The 26244-nt window shown below is 32.5% G+C and overlaps 1 protein-coding gene across 1 annotated transcript; it reads right to left on the bottom strand.

Moving 5' to 3' along the window:
* Positions 1 to 4703: 4703 nt before the first annotated feature.
* Positions 4704 to 8147, bottom strand: LOC120124055 (soluble inorganic pyrophosphatase 4-like). Its single transcript, XM_039142813.1, has 8 exons — positions 8041 to 8147; positions 7222 to 7359; positions 7053 to 7081; positions 6560 to 6733; positions 6295 to 6360; positions 6084 to 6204; positions 5862 to 5943; positions 4704 to 4954 (listed from the first exon to the last, which is right to left on the bottom strand). The coding sequence occupies exons 2-8, from the start codon at positions 7355 to 7357 to the stop codon at positions 4912 to 4914; spliced, it is 651 nt and encodes a 216-aa protein (XP_038998744.1). The 5' UTR covers positions 7358 to 7359; positions 8041 to 8147; the 3' UTR covers positions 4704 to 4911.
* Between the last annotated feature and the right edge of the window lie 18097 nt (positions 8148 to 26244).

Raw genomic sequence — 26244 nt, 5'->3', positions numbered from 1 at the left:
ATGTTTCTACGGTAATTCGAAGGAAAATTCCACCTATACAAGGACAAAGGTATGTTTGCAATTCCCTGCAAAATTGGTAAGATAGACATTAAAAGGGCCATGTTCGATTTAGGTGATTCAATTAACGTTATGCCTTTATCTATCTATAAATTACTAGGCATTGAACCTTTGAAAGGGACACGCGCGACGATTCAGCTAGTTGACAGATCGATGATATATCGAGGAGTCCTGGAAAACGTCTTTGTAAAGGTAAACGAGTTAGTGTTTCTAGTCGACTTCTATATCAACAATATAAAGGATGGCCAATCTAATAATTCTTTTGAAATTCTACTTAGAAGACCATTCTTGAGTATGACACAAACAAAGATCAATGTTTGAAGCTAATTACTTACTATAGAGTTCGACGATGAAGTAGTACAATTTGATGTTTATAGGCCATTAAAACATTCCAATTATAAATGTTATTAAACCATATATCGAGCATAACATTTTTTATGAATTATGAAGATATTTGAATGATGAAGCTGCTATGTTGATAGAGTTGAAAAAAATATTTCTAAAATTGATTTGGATTTGCGCTTAGAAACTTGAAAGACTAAAACTTTTACCTTCGATTTTACATACACCAAAATTAAAGTTAGAACCGCTGCCAGAACATTTTAAGAACACCATTTTTTTTTTTTGTAAAGGAGATACCTTGATGGTCATTATTTCGGATAAGCTTTCAAAGCTGAAAATGATTCGAAGAAAAACCTATGAGAATGTCAAAATCTACAAGAATAAAACGAAGGAATTTCATAACCCTAGAATTTTTCATAAGTAAACTCTTAATTGGAAAAAACGTATGAAGTGAAGGAAATATCTCTCACGGAATTTGTAGTCTGAATCAAATCGAGCTAACGACGTTAAATAAAAGCGCTCTAATTAGAGATAATCCATTTTTATTATTTTTCATTCGTTCATTTTATTTATTGATTATTTTTAATTTTTTTCTTCTTCTAATTATTTATTTTTATTTTTAGGTCCTAAAAAAATTGATCGAGTTCGAATGAAAGACTGTAACATTTATTCTTGTGAGTAATAGGCTACAACGAAAGTCACCTACGAAAAAAGAAACAATTTTTGTTTCAGAATTGAGAACCATTGTGGGCAACATGAACAGACCACATCTTTAGGTGCATTTTAGCAAAGCTCTTTTAAATTCCTAAGTGCACGTTAGCGAATCCCATTTCATTAAACCGCTGCCCTCACGCACGTGTGTTTTGTTTCATTTGACTACATTCTTTACATTTTAGAAAGCCATCAGTTTTGTTTTATTCACTCAAAATAGCTACATGCCCTAGCCTTTTCTTTTCTTTAAACAAATGGTTAAACCTCCCAATAACCATCACGGCTGCGTTCTCCTTCTTTGTTTGCCGCCGTCGATCACCTTTGCTTCATAACTTTTACACAACAATCATGGTTCGTATAAGAAATTAAAGTGTTGGTGACTACCGTTGATTAACTACGATTGTCACCATTTTGTCACTCCGTCGCCTATCGTTTACGAATCGAGATTACCACTTCGCCGATGCCGATAACCAATACCGAACATGAACATTTTGAGGAGGTAAATAATGTGTCTATTTTATTACTCCGGTATTGATGTACTACCCCAACTTTGTCTTTACAATGAATTTCAAAACTGGTATATCATCTGACGACTTCTCTTTCGAGTAGCCCACATCATCATCATTTAGTTCAATTTCGACCAATGTTTCTACACCACATTCCACTGACACTAGACATGAGGAAATTTTCTATCCCATCTTCTTTACTTTGTTTATTCTGTATTAGGGCAATTCACTTTAAGTGAGAGGATAGAAATTGAATTTTTCCTTACTTCTCTATGCTTAGAATTTTGGTATATTTTAGTTCGAATATGCTAAGTTTTCCCTTGATTTTTCCTGAGTCTTTGTTGAACATTTTAGAATGCCATGAAAGTCTTGGATACACTTTTGTTTGGACTGTGATACATGAAAGAGGAGAGTATGACTAGTGTTTTTCTTGAAAATATATGATGGCATCTCATGAGTTCATTGGTTAAAAATGCTGTTGACGTTAGCTAGTTACACTTTTTGGTAATATTTTGAGATTGTATAACAACTCCTTACATTCTTGCTCATTTTTGTTGTCTTGAGTGTGTTAAATTTAGCATATATATTCTAAAACTTTCTTGTGAATACATGTTTAGATTATAGTTTGGATGATGCTTTGAAATGATATGAGCAATTAGGATTAACCCATTTTCATACCTTAAAAAAATCTACCCATTTATTTTCTTTAGCTAGCCACTTTGAGTTCATTTTCCTTTTTTTTTTTTGCCTCCTTTTTAGTTACATTTGTCGAGACAAGAGAACAAGTTGTTTCACGAATAAAAAAATAGTTTAAAAATAGGAAAAAGTGTTCAAAAAAGAAAAAGAAAAAAAACCTAAAAATAAAAGGAAAATTAATGGGAAAAAAACTTGAAATTTGTCCTTTGGATGTTGGAATTCTTTAGTGATTGGTTGAATTTGATTGTATGTTTGATATTTTATAGAATTTATCTCATGTGCATAAATGTCTCTTGTCATGATTATTGTTAACATTATATTATATATATATATATATATATATATATATATATATATATATATATATTATACCCTTACCTAAGTCCCGTTATAATCCTTGATTAAGACCCTTTGATTTTAGCATAATTTTCATATACAGTGGTGGAGATTTGATTCACTTACAAGCCTATGGCAATATTGTGTTATGTTCTGACTTTGAGAGTTGACCCTAAGTACTTTGAGAGTATTGAGTGAACCTATGCGAGGGTGTGAGTCTTGTTGCATTTGATATTACTAGATTAATGAGATGTTATGATTTATCATAAATTTATCATATTCATGTTCTACTTGATTGTTATTTCGGTTCAAATATTTGATGTGGACTTAACTTTGTTGGTTTTCTGAGATGTTGAGCAAGATGATGGAAGATAAATGGAAAACTTAGTATGTTGAATTCAAGTATGCCTAAGGACAAACATTGAATAAGTGACATGAAATTTGATAAGTGTTGAATATTGCATACATTTATTGTTATTTACTCCTCATTTTCGATTGAATATTATAGATTAATTTTAGTTTTGGCTTATTTTCGCACAAGAACTTTATTTGGATTAATCGTCCAGATTCAACAGTGAAAAGGACAAAATCTACAAAAAAAAAAAAATTGAGTCGCTGGAGCCATGGGCATGACCTAGGGGATGATATTTTTCGATGTGGACGATTTTGGTGGTCCAGTCAGCAGCTTCTATAAGGCGATTCAGTCAACATCTTCTAGAAGATAGACGAGTATTATCTTGAAGATTAAAATTTAGAATTGTTTTGAAGATAAATACTTGAGATAATTGGAGTTTATCTGGAAAATAAAGCAGAATTCAAACTGAGCCACAAGCTTTTAATATTTTATTTTAAATATTTTTTTATATTTATCTTTATAATTTAGTTATTTTATCTTTTAGGATTTTTTTAGCATGAATAGCCACTTAATTTTAAGATTTGAACACAAATTGAATTTTATATTTTCCTGGATTAATTTATTGAAATTCTATATTTTTACCTTCTTATTTTTATTCTTTCATGAAAATGCTAAGCGTTGTCCAATCCATGCTTAGTTAAACTTTAAGTTCAATTCAAATCCTTAGAATTGAGTCTTGTTCTTCATACTTTCAGATTGTATTCTTCGATTCTTTGGAAACTGATATTGTGTTTTTCGTACTAAAAAAATGCACGTTGATTTGAAGATTATTTTTGCTTAAAGTTTGGATGTAAGATTGGTTGGTTTTAATTCAGCTTCTTGTGAAAAAACTTGGCAGGGAAATCAAGATCGATTTCGATTCTCGGTGAGGCATTATAACTCGAGTCAGGCTATTCCATAACTTAAAGTTGTTTTGGATTTAACAATAATAGTCGTGATTAGACCAACAAAAACCGGATTTCGAACTTGAAAATTTCGGTTAAATGGAGAGAAAAGTTAGTTGCATGGGTTGGGCCCTGTTAACTGTAACTAGCATACATCACGAAGAAAAAAAAATCTATTTCGATGATTGTTCAAAATTAAGGCTAAGTAAAACCCAAGACTATATCATATCGATTCAATTCTTCTACTTAATTTACTTAATTATTTTCTCATGATTTTTCATTTATTATTTATTTTACTTCTTTTATTTATTTACATTAATTCTAAATTCCCATCTTTATTTTGCAGTTTAAACTAATGAATCAAAATAAGCAAATTATTCACTTTCTTAATTCCTGTAAATCGACTTCTACTTCTTACACTACTTTTAACTCTACACTACATTTATTATTTATTTGAGATTTATTTAAGAAATTCGACACTTTGTCATTAGATTAGATTTGTTAAAACTGAATCAAAATATTTGTACAAATTCACAATTGCCACTAGCCATAAATAAATTTTCACGTGGATTGATCATCATGGATTGCATTAGTTTATTCACAACATTAATTAACACTACGTCAAAAAATAGATAACACGACTTAAGTCTGAACAGGAAGCTTTGGGGGGGGAAACGTAGCACCCCATGGAGAGTAGTTCCGTAATAATTAAATAACAGTAATTCAAATTATGAGGTTCATCGAAGAAGGTAAATAAAAGTGATGGGCTTTTCACAACCCCAAAAAAAATTAAGAGAGTCAAGTATAGCAATCGCTCATTACAGTGAGAAATAACTGAAATTATCGCCATCATTGTCATAAACACACTTACTTTGTTGCAAAACCAGATATGATAAATTTCTTGCCACGTGAACAGGGTCTTAAACATATAGCAGGAAATAGCTGGGACATAATGAACCGGCGACTACCGCCTTAAGCTCTCCACGATGTAATCCGCGTAGAGATCCCTTTAAAACAGAATGTTGAAATAAAATCAGAACTGTATTCTGAAATTAAAAGAGTTTAAAATACAATCGGTTAATATAAGGTTAAAAAATAAAAAATTATCAAGCACATAATTTTTAGAATAATTTTGATAACATTTTAGATCAGAATCAAAAATATTATGCTCTCCATAACAAATCATGTAAATTATATAACCATTTTAGTTGCAACCTAAAAAGTTATCCGTCAAGACATTTTCTGTTGTAACTAATTCATTGTATTTTTATTTTCAAAAAAAAAAATATTATAACTAAAATTATTACCAATAGAGTAATTTTTTAAAATAGACGTATAACATTTAAAATTAAAACTCGTCATAATATACCATTTTTTATTGTAATTGAAATTATTACCAATTGTATTAATTTTTCAGTTGAACAAGATAATATTTTAAATTAAAATTTGGCCTAAATTAACCTTGGTGTTCAGGTTAGGACGCCGCACAACAGAACTTTGAAATTGTGACAGAATATATAAATGAAGCAAAAGACACTGAAAGTAAAGAATCAGGAGTTGTAAAAGCAACCCCCACTTTGTTATGTCGTGGTTTAGTTACTCTTTCCATCTTATAATTTGTATATTGATTATGCACATAGTTTTAGGATGATTAAGAGAAATGATAAAGTTACCCCTAAAAATGATTGATAGATTTGATTAATTTGTTTTTATAGGTGTAAAAGAAAAAGACATATAAGGGTAAAAAATAAAAATATAATTGCTGTGTTTTGATTTTTTTTAATATGACGTTTTGAACTAGACAAATTTAAAAACTAAAAGAGTCATATTTAGCGGGAGAGAGGGAGTATTTATTTTCGTATTTTGTGCATGATATTGCGAGGTTTAGCTTAGAGACAGGAAACGATCACTTACATGGAGTGCTGGATTGCCTCATAAGCAGTAGTGGCAGGCAGAAAGTCATTAACAGCAACTTCTTTGTTCTCATTCTTCTTGTCTGCAGTATTTAACAAGGCAAAAGAAGGTTAATATAGGCTTCAAACAATGAATTGGTCTCAAACACATATCCTTCCTTTTGCAAGTTACATATGCTTTGCTAGTAAGAATAATTAAACTTTAGCCAAGAAAGTTACATACAATCTTCAAAGAAGCGACGGATTTCAGCCAGACGGTGAGGTGGGAGGTCCTTTATATCATTGTAGTGACGATACTCGGGATCATCAGCACAGACAGCAATAATCTTGTCATCTTTCTCACCCTGCATTCACAATATTTCACAGTTATACTCGTTTGATTTAAAACATACATCCAAAAGTTGGCAGAATTTTAATCAGTGGTTAATCCGTACCTGGTCTATCATAGGCATCAGGCCTATAGCTTTTGCACGAAGAAAGCATCCCGGAATAACTGGTTCCTGCATGCATACCAAGGGAAACATAAATACTAACATAAAAATCATAGAGCACTTAGCAATATGAATTGTAAGTACAGCATATGGACAAACTAGGGCGATACAAGAGAATTTCAAAGCATGAAAAATGTTTCACAACCTTGCATTAGACTATGGACTATGATATTTTCGATAAAAAAAAAAAGGTGGGTCAAAGACCTACCTGCATGATAATCAAGACATCCATGGGATCGTTGTCTTCACAGAGAGTGCGAGGGATGAAGCCGTAGTTGTGAGGATACACAACTGATGAGTAAAGCACACGATCAACCTTTATCAGACCAGTTTTCTTGTCAAGTTCATATTTCACCTTGCCTCCTTTCGGGATCTCAATCACCTGCAGATATTAACCACATCTTCAGTATAACAATATCAAGTTAAGAAATCATAAATTAGAATACAACTCCAGCCACAATATATCAATCTGAACAAACCCACGTATAGTGCTAAGGTCTTTCATTTGTTTTCACAAATAAATCAAATATGATAACCAAAAAAAATGACCATGTGAAAATATCTAAAATGCCAAATGTTTTAGAAATATGTTAAGCGACAAACCAACCACCTACGTAATGTTGAACTCTATGAAGCATTTATCAAAAGTTGAACGTGCCATCGGAAACGTAAATGGTAATGACTAGGTGAAGATAACTTACACAGTTGAAAACCATCGGAGCTCCAGGTCCTACAAGAAATTACGAAAGAAGTAGGGAAAAATGAGTACATCGTTAGATTTACATCACAACAAAAGAAATAAGTCAATAACATCCTCGTCCCCCCCCACACAAAACAAAAAAAATACAGAGCTTAAGTTGACATTCATACCGATCTCAAGATCATGCCATGGATGGGCAGCAACAGACCTTCTGGTCATTGATGAAAGAATTCTTTCATTCAAAGGAGAATGTGAAGAGTGGTAAGAGTTAGAGGACTTGATTGGAGTCTCGATTGGTGGTGCCATCTATGTGAGTTACAAACAGTATATCAATAAGTACTGTAAAATGTATACGCCCGGATTAAAAATGTCATACAAGATTCTCAAGAGAAATAAGAAACTATATGCTAGAAAATAAGTATCTAAAACAAAATTTTTGTCAAAGTGGGATATGAAAATAAGCAAACATCTCAAGGCAAAACACTCAAGAATCTAAAACAAATTATTAAAAAAAACTGAAGACCTTAGCGTATTACAAATTTTTTTCCTCTCTGTTTCGTAAAGTATGCATATCAAATAATTAAGTTTTCTACAAGGAAGATGATTTCCTAGCAAAATCTTGCACAGCGATTCCACGGTAAACTTTTGGGAAAAATGCTTGAATAAAAAACTCAGCAAGTATAACACATTAAACACCAGATCTACATAACTAATACAAAATGATAAAAGGAGGAAATACGGAACCAAACTTGATATTTAAAAAGTGATTCCAGCTCAAAATCAACAACAGATAAATTCTCACCGCGAAAATGGAAATGAATAAAGAAAGAAAAACAACTTATCTCAGAGAAAATAAAACTTAAAGAAAAAGAAGAAATGGAAAAAAAAAGTGTATTTCTTCCATGATGCAGCCTAAACACAAGCTACAACTTACAAGAAGAAGCAATCAGATCCCCAGCAATAGATCATAAACAAGGAGAAAAAGAGCTGAAATCTGTTTGCTGTTCTTAAGAAGTTGAAGCTGTCAAGAAGCTAAATGAAGGGGGGCAGATCTCAAAAACCAAGAGAAAAGGGGAAAAATGTAATCAGAAGTTGATGCCTTCCCGCTCTCTTTCCTCGTTAGAATTTAAAAAGCAACCGAAGCGAGTAAAGGGAGAAAGTTTTTTTTTTTTTGATAAATTAAAGGGAGAAAGTTGGAAAAATAATAAATAAAAACTATGCGGGGGCGGAGTGGGAAATAAAAATGGGGAGTCGCCGATTCGCTGCGGAGGCGAATAAATCGTGGCCCCGGGTTGGAATATTCGAGGTTACACGTCGACTGGTGATTGGGTGGTTAGTATGGGACGCACTTACATCGTCAAGTTTCCAATAATGAATTGCGTAAAGCACACAAGAAGTCAGTAAAGTATTCTCCAATAATTGTTTTGGTCATTTAACTTTTAAAAGTTAAGAAATGGTAAATTATATATTTCAAACAGTTTCAAAATGGTCGTTAAATTTATCAAATTATTATTAATAAGTCATTAAAATTTATTAAATTGTTATAAATTACCACTAAATTTATCAAACTTTCACAATTTATTATAATGTGATAGCGATTATATTATAATAGTTTAATAAATTTAATAATCATTTTGTAATCTTCTAAAATTTAATGATCAAAACAACTATTTGAGTATAGTTCAATAACTTTGTGTACTTTATTCTAATTAATTTTTAAGTTATGTATAATTATAATATAAAAGATAATAAAAAATGTGTGATTGTACAATTATAAATGCATGATAATAATAAACGAGTGTTAAAGTTGTTTTATGTTTTCTTATTTTTATACAAATTTTAAATAAAAAATATTATTTAAATATTAAATATAAAATTGGTGAATTTATTTTTAAGAAAATGTATTTATCTGAAACTTGGCCCGTTTTGTGATAAAAGTGGAGGAGTGCCTGTTACGATGCCTAGTTTGATTGTCCAAAACGGTTGGATACTTGTGTTTAATAAGAGGGGTGTATTACTCTTCTTTGGTGGGAATTTTTAATATTATATACATATAGTAGAATGAGTATTTAATATCAGGGCATAATATAATAATCTGTAGGTCAAAAATTAAAAGAGTGTGAAACAAATAAAAAAAAAAGTTTAAGAGTGTCGGTAAAGAGGTCCAGGAATAATATAATTGATTTTTTGTTTGAGGTGGAAAAGGTGGGTTGAAAGCGAAGCAAAGCAAATGGAAGATAGCGTGTAGGGTAATTTTACCCAAAAAATCACCCTAACAATTAAATATTACATCTCAGACACTCTTTCTTTAAATAATATTAAACCAACATCTTTTTTTGACAAAGCGCATATCATAATACGTGTCTTCGCGAAGTTCTATCCAAACTGGAGCCATGTTGGTAAAGCACATATCATAAAACGCGCCTTTGCTATAAATCTCAACTGGCTCGCCTTAAATACCTCCCAACCCCTCGTCCCCCTCTCTTATAAATACCCCTTCATCCAACACTTATACAGTCATACCACAAAAAAAACATTTTATTTCTTCCTTCTATATATCGTTCTATCAAGTTTTAAGTAAGTATAATTATTGTTTTTAGAAACTAATTTTTTTTATTATATTATAATCATTTAATAGTTTATTATTTTACTATATTTTATAATACTAATTTTTTTTATTACTTTTTGCAGTTATAAAATGACAGGCGGGTTGCTGCGTTTAGATGAGAATTGGATATCGAGTCATTTTATCAATACAATAATAATTTTAAATTATGTTATTTTATTTATTGTAAATGTTTTATTCATTTATTTTTTTAAATATTATTTTATATTTTAATTTATATATTATTTATTTAATTAGGTGAATGACCATATATTAGATCTATTTATTCATAACGTTAAATTAGAGATATCGAGTCCTGTCTGGCCGTATATAGATGAAGATGAATTCGGTTACATAGCGAAATATGAAGGGCACTGTAACCTTGAATCCAACTTTATTTCTACTCTGATTGAGAAGTGGATACTAGAGACACACACATTCCATCTTCTATGTGGGGAGTGCACTATTACGTTGGAGGATGTTTTCTTACATTTGGGGCTTCCGGTAGATGGAGATTTTATTTATGGTGTGGCAAATTGTGATTGAAATTCCTTATGCGAGGAGTATCTTGGAGGTATCCCGCCTAAATTTCAACGGTGGTCAAATACCATTATCATGGTTGGCTAGAAATTTTCAATGGTTGAGTGATGACTATTCCAAGGATCATAGGAGGGATCTTTATGCCCGATAAATCTTGCAACAAAGTTCATTGTATGTGGTTGCGTCATCTCGCAGATTTTCGAGTTGTCGGCTCTTTCAGTTGGGGCTCCGCGACTTTGGCATCTCTGTATAGAGAAATATGTCGAGCAACTGATTATCGAAAAAATGTTATTGACGGATGTCTCATTCTTCTGTAATCATGAGTGTGGTATCCCATGACATTTTTATGTTCGGTCGTGAAAAATTCGTTAGTCTTCCTGTTATTGTTGAGGTAATTTCAATACTAGGTTTGTATATAAATAATTTTTTTGAGTATATAATGAATTTTTTTACACTAAATAGGTGGTCATCTATAAAGAAAGATCACTGTGATATACCAGGCGAATTTAAAGAAATTTGGCTGCTCATTGATCAAAAGGCTGGTACATAAATATGTATTTAAATTTTTATTATTTACCTTTAATTATCGTTATATAATTAGATTATTTTTATAAGAATTATATATATTTGTTTTAGTTTCAATGGACTCCTTATTATACTGAAGAAATGAGGCGTTGCATCCCACATCACTTGAGTGGCCCATTAGATGTATAGATGGCGGTGATCCCTCTGATATGTTATGCTATTATCGAGTGACATCATATTGATCGCGTACTCCGTCAATTTGGTTTCATACAATCTATTTCTGAAGAACCTAAGAATCTCGACAATATGCATAACATCGATAGACGAGACAAAAAAGAAGTTAACTGGCTGATGAAGCACAACGAGTGGGTAATGATCTGAGAGGATCGACGTGGACGTATTCCCCATAGGGAGCCAATTTATGTGGATCATTATTCGATTGTGGATGACTATTATCAGTGGTTTAACATGAACGAGAAGTTGTTCCTACTTTTAGAGGATACACGAGGCGGAAGCATTCATAAGTGTCGAGAAAAACATCCACTGTCACAACATAATCGTCCCCTGACTCGTGGACGAAGAGCAAACTCTTCCGACTCGTCCTCAGCTGCAGCACTGAAACCATTACAACAACCACCGATTTATATTTCGTAAACATTTCAGATGTCGACGTAGCCATTTCAGATGGCACCACAACCGTTTTCGATGCCACGACAACCATTTCAAATGACACATACGCATGGTTTTATGACACCTCCTGGCGGATATACTCTCATGCTTATAGATCCAACGTGGTCTTCATATGTTGCTTATTTGGCGGGTGATGCTTCATCAAAGAAACAGACACCTCCGACTCAGTTTTTGCATTCATCGATATCGATGTTTTCGCAATTTTCATAGTTTTCTATGAGCAGTGGGATGGTTAATCATACACCTCTAGGGTCCTTATTTAAATGAAGGTGCTACATCGTCATCCGCCCTTCATCAACAAAAATGTAGCTTCTACTACTGTTGATGATGATAAGAGTGAGGAGGAAGAGCAACTTATACGAAGAAATCCTCATCGAAATAGACAGCCACCACCTTGTGGAACACATTCAAGACGCATACATCGATAAACTTGTTTTTATTTATTTTGTTTCTTAATGTTTTTATTTATTTTGTTTCTTAATGTTTTTATTTAATTATGAAAATTTTATTTATTTTGTTTCTTAATATTTTATTTAATTATGGACTTTTTATTTATTTTGTTTCTTAATGTTTTATTATTTAATTATGGATTTTATTTATATTGTTTCTTAATATTTTTATTATTTAATTGTTTGAGTTGTAACGTTTGTATTTAATGTTTCAATTTAATTGTTTTTTATTGGTTTTATTATTTAGTTTGTAATATTTTTATTAAATTTTCACTTGAGTAGCGCATCACTTAAATAACACATTAATTAAAAGTAAACGAAAATGAAATAACACAAACTGAGGCTTCATAAACAATAATTACATCATCACAACACGTGTCAGATTTCCCAACAAAGGCGCTCTTCATGATTCATGTCTTTGCTACGTGATGCCAGCTCGGACAAAACCCCGCAAAAACACATTTCATGATCCGCGCTTTTCCATCGTGGTATCAACTCAGATAAAACCCTACGAAGGCGCGCCTCATGATCTGCGCTGTGTCAGAAAGGGTGCTAGATCGATAATATTTGAAGAAAGGGTGCTTGACAGATAATATTTCGTTGTTAGGGTGTTATTATTTGGGTAAAATTGCCACCGTGAAAAGATCTTCAATGTTGTTATGTGTTAGAGCATGTTGTTTTTACTTAAAAATCACCCAACTATTATAATATTACATGTCAGGCACTGTTTCTCCAAATTTTACCAATCTACCATCATTTCTGACATAATGATAATAAGGTGTGTTACGTGAAACGCACCTGTCGCAACCGTCTTTCGGTTGGGCCCCGGAATTGGGCTTCGACTTGAAAAATGTGGATTGAAGTCGCCACCGATCATTTATTTAAAAATAAATGGGTTGATCGGATACCCTATTTCTTACCTGATCTACGTCTTACCAGAAATATGTCGGGCTCGGGAGTCGGTTACGGTCAAGGAATGATTAGCACCCTTGAACCGCCCTTTCGGTACTACGTAATTTCCAGTTGTCTTAATTAAGAAAAATAACAAGTTAAATTAAAAGGTAAAGTTTCGATCCTAATTACTTACCCTTGATTGATTTGAAAAAAAAAATCGAGAAATGTGTTAGATAAACAAGGTAAAGAAAACAAATAAGATACAATGGAAAAATAAAATAAATAAGTAAGATAAGAAAAAAATAGTAAAGTAATAATTATATATAATAATATTGAAAAAAGGAAAAAAAAAAATATATATATATATATATATATATATCAAAGTATTAATAAAATAAATAAGCTATATATACACCAAATACTTAAAAATAGAAAAGCTACCCTCCCAATTCACCGAAAGTGGGGGGCTTTAGTAAGAAATAAGACAAAAAAATGGGCCCTCTAGGTTAGTAGTATATAATATAATGTTTAATAATAATAATGATAAAGACACAAGGTTTTTTAAAAAAAATAATATAATAATAATGAATAAAAAAACGAAAATAATAAAAATAATATAAATATATAAAGTTATAAGATATATTACATAAATAAAGAAATAATCAAATAAAAATAATTAAGAATATATATTTAATAATATGTATATAAATAAACTATTAAAGTATAAAAAATATATATGACTAGATAAAGATATATAGTAATATTAGACTTGTAAGTAAAATATTAAATAAATATATAATAATAATAATAAATATAGTAAAAAATCAAATGAAAATAATTTAATATATAAATATATACATATAATAATAATAACATGAATAATAAAAATAAGTGAATAAAATATCCATATAATAAATAAAGGGACTAATATAGATTTTTAAAAAGCTCCTCCCCTCCTTTTACCAAAAATCAAACCGGTTTTTAAAAATAAGCCTCGGGGTAGATTTAGGTTCGAAACTTCGAAACCCCACCCATTTTGGTCATCGGCGCAACTCACGTTTTGGGTTATTCAAACCAAATCTCAAGAAAAATAACGTGCACATGCAAAAGAAAGAAAAAAGAAAATGCTACCTTTTATTTCCTTTTCGAATCGTTTACAACAGCTTTGTCTTTGTATTTTCCGTGCTTTCCTCTGTGTTTTGTGTGTAAATCCTGTCTTACAATGGTGAGTTACAATGGCTATTTATAGTGCTTGTGGATCCTATCTTTAGGAATTTAAATAATAGTATAACTCTATCCTATTTTTAGGAGTTTGAATCCTAGCAAAATTTTATCCTATCTTTAGGAGTTTGAATCCTAAAATTCTATCCTATTTTTAGGAGTTTGAATCCTAGTAGGACGAAAAATGTGTGTTGACAGCTGCCCCTCTTTGCCCATAGTCGTGTAACGGGGATAGGGCAAAGATTAAAAGACACACTTTTCGTTCAGTGGAGTTGAAAATTAACTCTGATGTTTTAATAACTCCCTGTCGAATTGAGTTACGGATGACTCCTCCATCGTGAAGTCGAGTTCATCTTGAAATGATATGAAATTAAAGCCGTAGTTCGGAATTTGAATCAGCACGTGGCTTCCCGTTACCCTTCGGTCTTCTTCTCGGTTTAAAGACCTTGGATCGGAATAGAACTGAGAAATCTTCATTGACAGATAGCTTTTTCTTGACTTAAGCTATGATGTTTGAAAATGTTTGCTTGTCACTAAGGCACGGCTAACCCAGGTCCTCTCCTCGACTTGAAAACCTCGACTGCAACCGGAAAGTAGTGCGATTGATGTGTCATCGAGCTGAATGGAGTCGAACTCGACAATTTTGATGGCAAATAATCCTTCTTTGAGTTGGATATCCTTCGTCGTGAAGTTGAAATCCAAGTAAGTAGCATTGTTCCAAGTCTAATATCCTCCGTCGTGAAGTTGAAATTGGTTCTGGAACCGGGAAATTGTTTGTTGACAACCAGTCGTCCCTTCGTTGTGAAGTTGAACTTGTGTTGTCTCGAGTCCAATATCCTTCGTTGTGAAGTTGAAATTGAATCTGAATGAAATTTTGTTGACAAGCAGCGGTCCCTTCGTCGTGAAGTTGAACTTGCGTTGTCTGGAGTCCAATATCCTTCGTTGTGAAGTTGAAATTGGCTCTTAGATTGGGAAGTTGTTGTTGACAAGCAGCGGTCCCTTCGTCGTGAAGTTGAACTTGCATTGTCTGGAGTCCAATATCCTTCGTTGTGAAGTTGAAATTGGCTCTGAGATTGGGAAGTTGTTGTTGACAAGCTGCGGTCCCTTCGTCGTGAAGTTGAACTTGCGTTGTCTAAAGTCCAATATCCTTTGAAATTGGCTCTGAAATTGAGAAGTTGTTGTTGACAAGCAGCGGTCCCTTCGTCGTGAAGTTGAACTTGCGTTGTCTGGAGTCCAATATCCTTCGCTGTGAAGTTGAAATTGGCTCTGAAATTGAGAAGTTATTGTTGACAAGCAGCGGTCCCTTCGTCATGAAGTTGAACTTGCGTTGTCTGAAGTCCAATATCCTTCATTGTGAAGTTGAAATTGGCTCTGAAATTGAGAAGTTGTTGTTGACATGCAGCGGTCCCTTCGTCGTGAAGTTGAACTTGCGTTGTCTGGAGTCCAATATCCTTCGTTGTGAAGTTGAAATTGACTCTGAAATTGAGAAGTTGTTTGTTGACAACCAGCCGTCCCTTCGTTGTGAAGTTGAACTTGTGTTGCCTCGAGTGCCACGATATCCTCCTTCGTGGAGTTGAAATCGTAGATGGCCCCTTCGTTGTGAAGTTGAGCCTTGACTTGAATATCCTTCGTCGTGAAGTTGAAATCCAAGTATTGTATGTTGCGGGTGGACACAATTCCCTTCGCCGTGAAGTTGAAACCGTGGAGACCCCTTTATTGTGAAGTTTGGCTTCGAGCTAGATATCCTTCGTCGTGAAGTTGAAATCCACTCTCGAGCAAATCGTGTCGCTTTGAGTTCAATATCTTTCGCCGCGAAGTTGAAATTGACTCTAGCTAAAACCTGAAAAAGTTATGCATATATGTGATGCTATGGATGCAATGCTCTTAGGTGTGTCTAAAATGCATATGCAACATATGTTATCTTGGGGCTCTGGAGAGAAATCTCGATCTCCAGTTGCCTGTCTGGAATCTTGATTCTTGAATCTTCAAATTTTGATCCTTGATCTTGAATTCTTCAAATGTTCAAATCTGATGTGCACATTCTATTTTTGATTTGAGAAATGCTTCTCGACCATCTCAAGTATGTGCCTGAGCTGAGTGTAACGGTTCAGATGATGCTTCAAAAGAAGTTGTCTTGAAAGAGATAGAATTCGTTTCAAGGGAAACGATCTCAAAGATATATGTTGTTTCATGAGAAACGGTCTCAAGGGAAACAAAATTATGTTTTAAGGGAAATAAATTTGAAGATTTTGTGTTCAAGAGTAACTGTCTCAAGGGAGAAAAAATTTGTTTTAGGGGAAATAAATTCAAAGGTTTTGTTTCAAGGGAAACTGTCTCAAGATAGACGAAAATTGTTTCAAGAGAAACTGTCTTAAGAGAGACAAAACTTAGTTCCAAGGGAAACTATCTCAAGAGAGACGAAATTTATTTCAAGGGAAATGTTTTCAATGTTTATGTTTCAAGAGAAACTGTCTCAAGAGAGACAAATCTTGTTTTAAGAAAAACAATCATGAGTGAAATAAATCTTCTTTCGAGTAAAACAGTCCCAAGTGAGACAAAGTCTGTTTTAAAAAAGCAATCTCAAATGAGATAATCATCTGCATTAAATGACACTGTCTCAAGCGAGACAGAATTTATATTGGAAATGTCGAATCTGAAAATGAATGTCGATCTTTCTATCTGTCGAGTTAGTTGAAGTGTAGCTTCTTGCTGCTGAGCTAAACAACCGACATCAATCTGTAAAGGTGCTTTTGAATCGAGTATCCTTCTTCTTGAAGTCGAACTTGACTCTAAAGCTGTAAAAATTATGTACGTGGAAAGAAAATGATAGATATGATGCTCTAAAATGTATGCATAAGATGCATGTAACATGAATTGGTTATATTTTATCTCCTGAAAAAGGTCTGATAATTTGCATTAGGATGTTGAATCCCCAAATATGCCCCAATATCAAAAAATGCCCCAATATTTGATGTTGAATCTTCAAAGATGCCCAAAATGTTCCTCATTTCTTGCTTCATCATTGATTCTGAGCACGAGCTTTATGTCTAAGAGTCACATGTCATTTACCAAGATCCACTCTAGAGAGACTGTCTTGTTTGAAAAAAATGTTTTTCTTTCTCTTTTATTTTTAAAGTTCTGAAAATATCAATTAAAAGAGTTTTGAAAGATGTTTGATCCAAAGTTTTGAAAATATTGTCACTTTCACGGTTTTACAATTGAGACAAATCATAAAACTAGAGTTCATCGGATATCAAAGAATTAATTACAATGTTAATCCTTCAATAAATTATAGCTATTTGACATGTGCCAAGATCAAAGCTATTTTTGGGAAATGGTCAAGCAAAGAAAGGATAAAAAGTCTCAGGTTATTGTGTTTGGTCAAAGGTTTGGCATTTTTGTTCATTTGATGCTAAACGGTTTGACATTTGATGCTCAAAGGTTTGATGGGGTAGCTTGCATGCTCATCTACTAGAAGTGTTCTCCGACTCCCAGCTTTTATGGTCACACTCGGATTGTGTGATGCCTTATCGAGGAATTTGTGTGATCGCCTCAGTTGCACAATTTTATATTCGAGCCGCCTTTTCAGGTTTTCAACTCGAACACTCCTTTGGTTTCAAGACGTTATTCAGGATTTACGTCTTGAACCCCCCTTTGTTATTTTTCTCTATCATACATTAATTACATTGTTTTTTGCAAACAAAGATTAATCCTGATGGGCGGGATGAAATCTGAAGATAGTCTCTCCTGTTTAGAAATCCATGTATGATTAGAAAGGACTTTTAAGGCACGTAATGTAGGCCAGGGTTCATGGTTATGAAAGAAAAGGATAAATAGGCCCAAACAAGTGTTTCAGGGTGTTGAACCAAGGATCAATTCATTCTGATGCCTTTAATCTTGTCTTGCTCAAAATGTCTCTTTCTCTTGATGCTCTATGATCTTCGAGTGAAGTGATTCGGGAATGATTGTGCTTGATCAATCTCGTAGTTTGAAGCTTGATGTGCCATTTGTCTTTAGGGAATCTTTGCATGTGTTTTTTGTCCCTTTTTCTTTTTTCTTTTTGTTCTTTTTTTGCCTTTTTTTTGCTTTTTTTTTGCCCTTTTTATTCTGATTAAATATTTGCACTTGGCATCTGGTTCACCTTTTGGTAACTCCTTTGGATTGATGTCTTCACTCATGTGAGCAGATTTCTTCCACATTGCCCCCCAGTGTGGAGGGTGATCCTTGGTTAGGGTTGAATCAGAAGAAAAATACTATAGGCTCAAAAGGGGACACAAGGGATATATATTTTCTCCTGTTGTGAAGGGATAAAGAAAGAAAGCCGTTCATCATTTCATACATGGAAGTCCTCACAGAAAAGGTATCCCCAGGGGGATAGATTTTCAGGATTAATTCTATTCACATGAAAACAGTGTAATTAACGCATGATAGAATTATTTTCGGATGAATTCTTCTTTTTTCCCCAGATGTCTCAATGTTCAAGCTCCCCGCAAGATGCCCCAAGTTGTGTCTTTAGAATAAATCTCATGTTCAGATGAACAACTCAATGCCTTGGGTTAAAATGTCAATTTTAAGTCTAAAAAGGCAGTGGTGTGATCTTATTGACTCAAAGAAAAGTATGGGTGTATCAAAAAGATAAAGACAATGTTCAAGAATTTCAAAGGGAGGTAATGTCAAAATTTGGTCTTTTTGGTAATGACCATGAGTTATTTTGGGCAAAGAATCAAGGTATTTTATTCTGGGGTTTGAGACAGGATAAGAAATGTCTAATCTTGTCATATGTCAAAAATCTATAATTCTTGAAGAATTAAAAGAATCCTTAATTCATTTAATATTCGAAGAACTAAAGATTAAAACTCGTTCAATTGCTCCACCTTAGAAAGTAGCATAAATTCAATCGTTTAACAGATTAAGCAAACATGAAAGATCAGAGACGTGTTCAAACAAAACAATCCTCTAAGTGCAAATGGTATATGTCATGTCCCCTTCTTCGGCTTTTTATGCCCCTGAATCCATCAGGTTTTGGATCTTGCGCTTCAATGCCTTATAGTTCTTAGAGGAATGTTTGGGGCTTCTTATGTGGTAATAGCTAACAGCTTCAACATCGTAGTCCTTAGGATACGAGAATTCTTTTCTTAGATCATCATGGCCGGCTTTGTCCTATCATCAGCTAATTAGGCTCTTTAATGTTACAATCTTGCTTCCATGTGGTGTCATATGGTTAAAACCACTTCATCGAATTCTCCATGAAGAGATTTCATGTTTATCAAAATACTTAAAAAATGAAATGTATATGCAAAATGCAAAAATGCATGAAATGTTCGAGGCATTGATCCAAAAACATGTATGTTATTGTAAATAACCTTTATTGGGACAAAAGTGTTTTATCTTTTAAGAGACAATAAACATATTTAAAGGTACATCCGGACTAAATCCTCTAGGCCCGGAACCGGTTGACTAGTCATTTGCCTTCGTCTTTCACCGGTTGAATAACCTGTCGAACCGCTCCGACCTCTCTGGATGAACCGTGAAAATGTTGAGTTTTTTTGTATTGGTTACCAAAAAGTGTCGAATGACTTCATCTCTGGCTTTCATCCTTTGCTGAATCGGAAATTCCATTGAAATCCTCCATCAAAGGGATTATTCGAAGTTCATTTGCTTGTTTCTTGAATTTGTCGACAGTGACTTGCCATCTTGTTCTTGTTGTCTTTGAATGGACTCTCGAGGTCAGTAACCTTTTTCTCGTCTTGCCCCTGCCACCTTTGTCAACCCATTTTTGAAAAGTTAACTTTTGATGTACTTGATTGTGGGCACCATGAATGTGACACATAGTTGTCTTGCAAATTGTCCTCATTTTCTTTCTGAGCCTTTTCGGACCATAGTCGTACCTCGGGGTTTTTAATCTCCTGTATTACAACACCTTTTTCCATTAATGCAGATTATTTATGGTTAACGAACACGTTTTTTGGTGGATCAACATCTCTTTTGAATGATGCAGATGATTAAAATAAAATAAAAGAGAGGAAAAAAATGAAAAGAGTTAGTAAGGTAAAGATAATAATCAAAGCAATCATGAAAATAAAAGTCTTACCCCACATGATATCTACCCCACATGCTTATTATTCCTACCCGGATATGATCTCTATCCCGCAAGTTGATTTTGAACAAGTCCTAACCGCATAAATTTCTAGTTCACATGTTTTGAACAGAAAGTAAAGCGGAAAATAATTTCGGTATCCTAGGGTTTAAAACGAGGTTTTGGGGTGGGCCCTAACTCCTTGTAGTCTCCGGGTTTAGGTTCTAGAAAAAGGTACTCGAGTTCTCCTTGTCGGTGCCCCCTTGGGCTTACCAGACCCTTAGTCCTAAACCCATCACAGGCTTGTGTGGACTAAGTTAAACTTGAGAGAAAACATTCCCTTATGCCCATACGGAGAATAAATTCACACGAATGCATAAGGTATATGAATCCCGAAGGTTACTTGCTAGGCCCATACGATGAATAAATTCACACGAAGGCGTCGCTTTCACCCCCACTTAAAACGGGTTCGGAGCTCGGGTATAGAGCCTTTGGATGAAAAATCTTTAAGGGCTGAAATCATTAAAAAACGGTCAGTACAATTATTTACTCGAAAAAAATATAATCAAAAGTAAGCAATAAGGATCGAAAGGTTACCATAAAATTTAAACTTACCCTTTTCGTTAAAAAGACAACTGGAAATTACCTTAGCCTGACTCACTTACCTGTGTCCCCAGCGGAGTCGCCAAGCTGTCGCAACCGTCTTTCGGTTGGACCCCGGAATTGGGCTTCGACTTGAAAAATGTGGATTGAAGTCGCCACCGACCATTTATTTAAAAATAAATGGGTTGATCGGATACCCTATTTCTTACCTGATCTACGTCTTACCAGAAATATGTCGGGCTCGGGAGTCGGTTACGGTCAAGGAATGATTAGCACCCTTGAACCGCCCTTTCGGTACTACGTAATTTCCAGTTGTCTTAATTAAGAAAAATAACAAGTTAAATTAAAAGGTAAAGTTTCGATCCTAATTACTTACCCTTGATTGATTTGAAAAAAAAAATCGAGAAATGTGTTAGATAAACAAGGTAAAGAAAACAAATAAGATACAATGGAAAAATAAAATAAATAAGTAAGATAAGAAAAAAATAGTAAAGTAATAATTATATATAATAATATTTGAAAAAAGGAAAAAAAATATATATATATATATATCAAAGTATTAATAAAATAAATAAGCTATATATATACACCAAATACTTAAAAATAGAAAAGCTACCCTCCCAATTCACCGAAAGTGGGGGGCTTTAGTAAGAAATAAGACAAAAAAATGGGCCCTCTAGGTTAGTAGTATATAATATAATGTTTAATAATAATAATGATAAAGACACAAGGTTTTTAAAAAAAAATAATAATATAATAATAATGAATAAAAAAACGAAAATAATAAAAAATAATATAAATATATAAAGTTATAAGATATATTACATAAATAAAGAAATAATCAAATAAAAATAATTAAGAATATATATATTTAATAATATGTATATAAATAAACTATTAAAAGTATAAAAAATATATATGACTAGATAAAGATATATAGTAATATTAGACTTGTAAGTAAAATATTAAATAAATAAATATAATAATAATAATAAAATATAGTAAAAAAATCAAATGAAAATAATTTAATATATAAATATATACATATAATAATAATAACATGAATAATAAAAATAAGTGAATAAAATATCCATATAATAAATAAAGGGACTAATATAGATTTTTAAAAAGCTCCTCCCCTCCTTTTACCAAAAATCAAACCGGTTTTTAAAAATAAGCCTCGGGGTAGATTTAGGTTCGAAACTTCGAAACCCCACCCATTTTGGTCATCGGCGCAACTCACGTTTTGGGTTATTCAAACCAAATCTCAAGAAAAATAACGTGCACATGCAAAAGAAAGAAAAAAGAAAATGCTACCTTTTATTTCCTTTTCGAATCGTTTACAACAGCTTTGTCTTTGTATTTTCCGTGCTTTCCTCTGTGTTTTGTGTGTAAATCATGTCTTACAATGGTGAGTTACAATGGCTATTTATAGTGCTTGTGGATCCTATCTTTAGGAATTTAAATAATAGTAGAACTCTATCCTATTTTTAGGAGTTTGAATCCTAGTAGGACGAAAAATGTGTGTTGACAGCACCTTTGCTTAGGTGGAATGAAGGCACGTCTCCTAAAACGTGTCTTTCAGGGAAAATGTTGACATGACACCACGTGGGAAGACACGTTTCAAGGAGCACATTCTAGTGTTTTCTTGCCACAACAAATTCCTTAAAGCATTTTTAAAAAAATATGCTTTAAAAAATTGAAAAATAAAGCTATATGGACTAACATCATAATTTAATACATATTAGTTCCATTAGTTGAGAGCTTAATGAGGTTAGTTTATATAGGCATATTGGAGTGTTTAGGTTATATTTATTGACAATGTAGGATAAAAGCTAAAAGTGTATTCATTAATTTTTTTTATCTCTATATCTAATGAATCTACTTATAAACTATTGTTAAATTACATTAGGTTAATATTTATTATTAAGATTTATATTAATTAAGACTAGATATTTTTATAGGTATTAGATATTATTGTCAATCCATCTAATTTAGAAATATCAATTTTGCTTCTAAAATTACGAACAAGTTAGATCACACTTACAAAATCTCAGTAGGGGTCTACATAATTGCATAGTTATGGTAGTCTTGTGTAGGATCAAACCATTAATGAATTTTCATTTCCTTCCCATTTAAATTTTCATCCTCACTTCCTCTTATGTACACATTAGTCTGCAGAGTATATGGTTTATCCGGTGTTTTTCCAAGGAACTCAATAGCAGCTAAAAATTATGATAGAGAGATGCTTGTATATCAGTTTGCTATCAGCTAAGTGTATCAATCGTGGCTAGTAAACTTTGTACATATTAAGCTTTGAGCTACTGGCTTGTTCTATGTTTAATATAGAGGAATAGGAAAGACAATACGTGATGGAATATACGTTCTTTTGAAGGTCTATAAGTACAGTAGTCAACATTTTTAAAGCAATATTTTGAAGGTTGGGCATGCTTTCATCAAACTCCCTATCTGCAAAAGGACATTGTTTCATATTTTTCCACCATTTGTCTAATTTGTGTCTTGGCTTCAACTTTCCATTGGCAAGATGATTAACTTGCGACCTCTCAATTTCTATCACACATCGGTTGATCAAAAAGTCATTGTATATTTGCACTTCAATACCATACCGACACTAGCTATTATCAATGAGTAAAATAATTTAATATATTGTTAATTACTTGTACATCACCTATTGTGGGTAATTTAAAAAGAACAAGGGTTTGTCATGCAAGTAAGGCTTCTTTGAAATAAGTAAAATAAGTCTTGGGGTAACTTGAAGAAATCAATAATTTGCCACGTCCATTCAAAATCAAAGTGAAAGTTACATACAAACAAAACTTCAACATAAGCATCTACTTATTGCACTGAAAATATTAAGAACTACTTTCTAATTGATATATATCAACTTCAAAAGTCAATGTAGTATCTAATACTTTTTTATTATGTTTCTTGATAAATTTCTATATAAACCTCACATCTTACATGTTCATGGCACCAAGCAATTTTTTTCTTTCATATTTTTATATTAGATTCAACTTAAATTATAGATCTAATTAATCATATTCAATAAATAATACATTTATATGTCTATAAAATATTTTTAATTTGTGTTACATAAATTTTTTGAACTCATAATTAAAAAATAAGTATTTAAATATTAACATATAAAAAATATCTAATCTTAATTAATAAACATTAATAATAAATATTAACCTAATGTAATTTAACAGTAGTGTATAATTAGATTCATTAGATATAGAGATAAAAAAGTTAAGGAATATACTTTTAAGCTTTTATCTCATATTGTCAAGAAACATAACATAAGCACTCCAATATGCCTATATAAACTAACTCTATTAAACTTTTCAACTTATATAACTAATATGTATTAAATTACGATGTTAGTCCTTATAATTTTATTTTTTAAGTCTTTAAAGCATTTTTAAAAAATGCTTTTAGGGAATCTGATGTGGCAAGAAAACCTTGAAAGGTGACGTTCCTTGAAACGCGCCTTCTCACATAATGTCATGTTAACATTTCCCACCTAAGCAAAAGAATGTTTCACGTAACGCGCCTTATTATCATTATGTCAAAATTGATGTTATATAGATAAAATTTGAGAAAACAGTACATGACATGTAATATTATAATATTTGAGTGATTTTTAGGTAACTAGTCCTTAAACAACACATAACTTATGTATTTAGTCACCCCTGATTTGATCATCTCTAATCCTATTACTTTCTAAATTCTAAATTTTCAGTGACCTCAAGAGTAATTTTTAAATCTATTAACTCAAATTTTGATGTTACTTTATGTATTATGTATAAGTTAGATTTAGATACTATTTTCATTTTTATCATTTTAAGTAATTAAACATTAGTTATATTATCCGTGTGGTGTTTGAGTCGTGACTAAAATTTTAAAAATAAACAGATGAAAATTGACCAAATTAAAGTCTATAGACTAAATTCATAAGTAACGCATACAATAGGGATTAATGACAGATATCAACCTTAAAAAATTAAGAGTTGACCTTAGTTAATACTAGTCATGCGTTCATCCAAACACGCGGTTTTCAATTTTTAAAGGTAAAATATAAAAAGATCCACTAATTTATATTAAAATGATTTTTTAGTAATTGAAGTTTCAAAAATAATATAATGGTCATTGTAATTTTTAAACGGTTGTAAAATGACCACTATATTTTGTTAAAATATTGGAAAATTACAATTAAACATATTCAGATTTTATTAATATTTTAATTTTATAATGATTCAATAAATTTAGTAATTATTTATATAATTTCTAAAATTTTAATGACAAAAAAAAGTAACTGTGTGCAAATTTGAGTTGGCATTCAACTTTCTTGACGCAGGCAACGAACAAAGGTATCATACAAATACGACCGACCAAGTCAAGCATTCTTGAAGCCACCACTTGGTAATTTGTTGATTTTTTTTAACTTTCGACCTTTTATTTGATATGTTTCATGCTAACTTAATTAATACCTAATTGCCATATGGTTGAACCATGATTGCTGCTTTTGTCTCCTATTTAGGTTAATGTCTATGGTTTTCTTTTTATATATTTTTCGTAGTGGTTTGTTGGCTAGTAGTTAAATTCAGGCATATCTTGAGACAATTAATATTTAATTTTTGTCATCAAGTTCATACATAGGATAAGATACACTTACATTGGATAAAACTAATAATTTTTACATAAATTTATAACCCTTGGATTTAAATAAATAAATGACTTAGATGTAATGAAAACTTATAATCTATAAAATTTTTATCCTAAACTTACGATAAAACTTTAACCTTTACTTTTCACCCTAAGCTTCATTCTCCTTGTAGACACTCGTTTTTAGACACTCGTTTTTATCCGAGTCTACAAAAATATTATATTATTATTATAAATATATTTATATTATTAATAATATCATTATTATTATTATTATCATTAACAATTCACATTTTACATCTTGCAGGCCCATTACAAAGGACCCACCAGAACCCAACAACCACCCAAGCCCAAGGGAGTTACAGACCCTAATGACCCAGCACCAAGCCAAACCCGAACCGGCCCAGCATCCCAGGATCTAGGCCTGACCAGCTACCTACCCAAGACCCAAATAATTACAAACCGACCCAGTTCAAATGGGACTTGATCCGATCTGGCCCATAATGCAACCCTAAATTTTTAGGTTTCTTTTCAATAAGCTCAGCAGCTGCTGACTCTTAGCTTTCAGCCTCCCAGCCGCGCGTGGACTTCACCGCTCAGTTCCCACCGACGCGTGAGCCGCTGCTGAGCCGTCGTCAAACGTTCCCGCCCAATGTTATCATCCACAGTGACCACTAACAGTGACAACCCCCACATCAGTCAACAAGAAATCAGAGAAATCAAAAATATATATATAAAAACAACAAGCAATCCCAAGGCAATCGGGGGGTTGTCAATCTAGCCGAAATAGGGTATTCATACCCTATTTCTTCCTCGGTAGCAGCAAACATCCACTAATCACGCATGCAAAGATAAAAACAGATAGAGAGCAACTAAGAAAAAAACCATTCGGGAACCAAAAGAA

The sequence above is a fragment of the Hibiscus syriacus genome, unplaced genomic scaffold (assembly GCF_006381635.1).
Source record: "Hibiscus syriacus cultivar Baekdansim isolate YM2019G1 unplaced genomic scaffold, ASM638163v2 tig00110410_pilon, whole genome shotgun sequence".
Lineage (NCBI taxonomy): Eukaryota > Viridiplantae > Streptophyta > Magnoliopsida > Malvales > Malvaceae > Hibiscus > Hibiscus syriacus.
This window is presented reverse-complemented; position numbering and strand designations above follow the sequence as displayed.

Bases quoted from the DNA above. Each gene is read 5' to 3' on its own strand.
- LOC120124055 (XM_039142813.1), bottom strand. From the start codon at position 7,357: ATGGCACCACCAATCGAGACTCCAATCAAGTCCTCTAACTCTTACCAC. The intron at 7,082-7,221 runs GTATGAATGTCA...AATTTCTTGTAG, and splicing joins ATGGCATGATCTTGAGATCG to GACCTGGAGCTCCGATGGTT. The intron at 6,205-6,294 runs GTACGGATTAAC...TTGTGAATGCAG, and splicing joins TGATGCCTATGATAGACCAG to GGTGAGAAAGATGACAAGAT.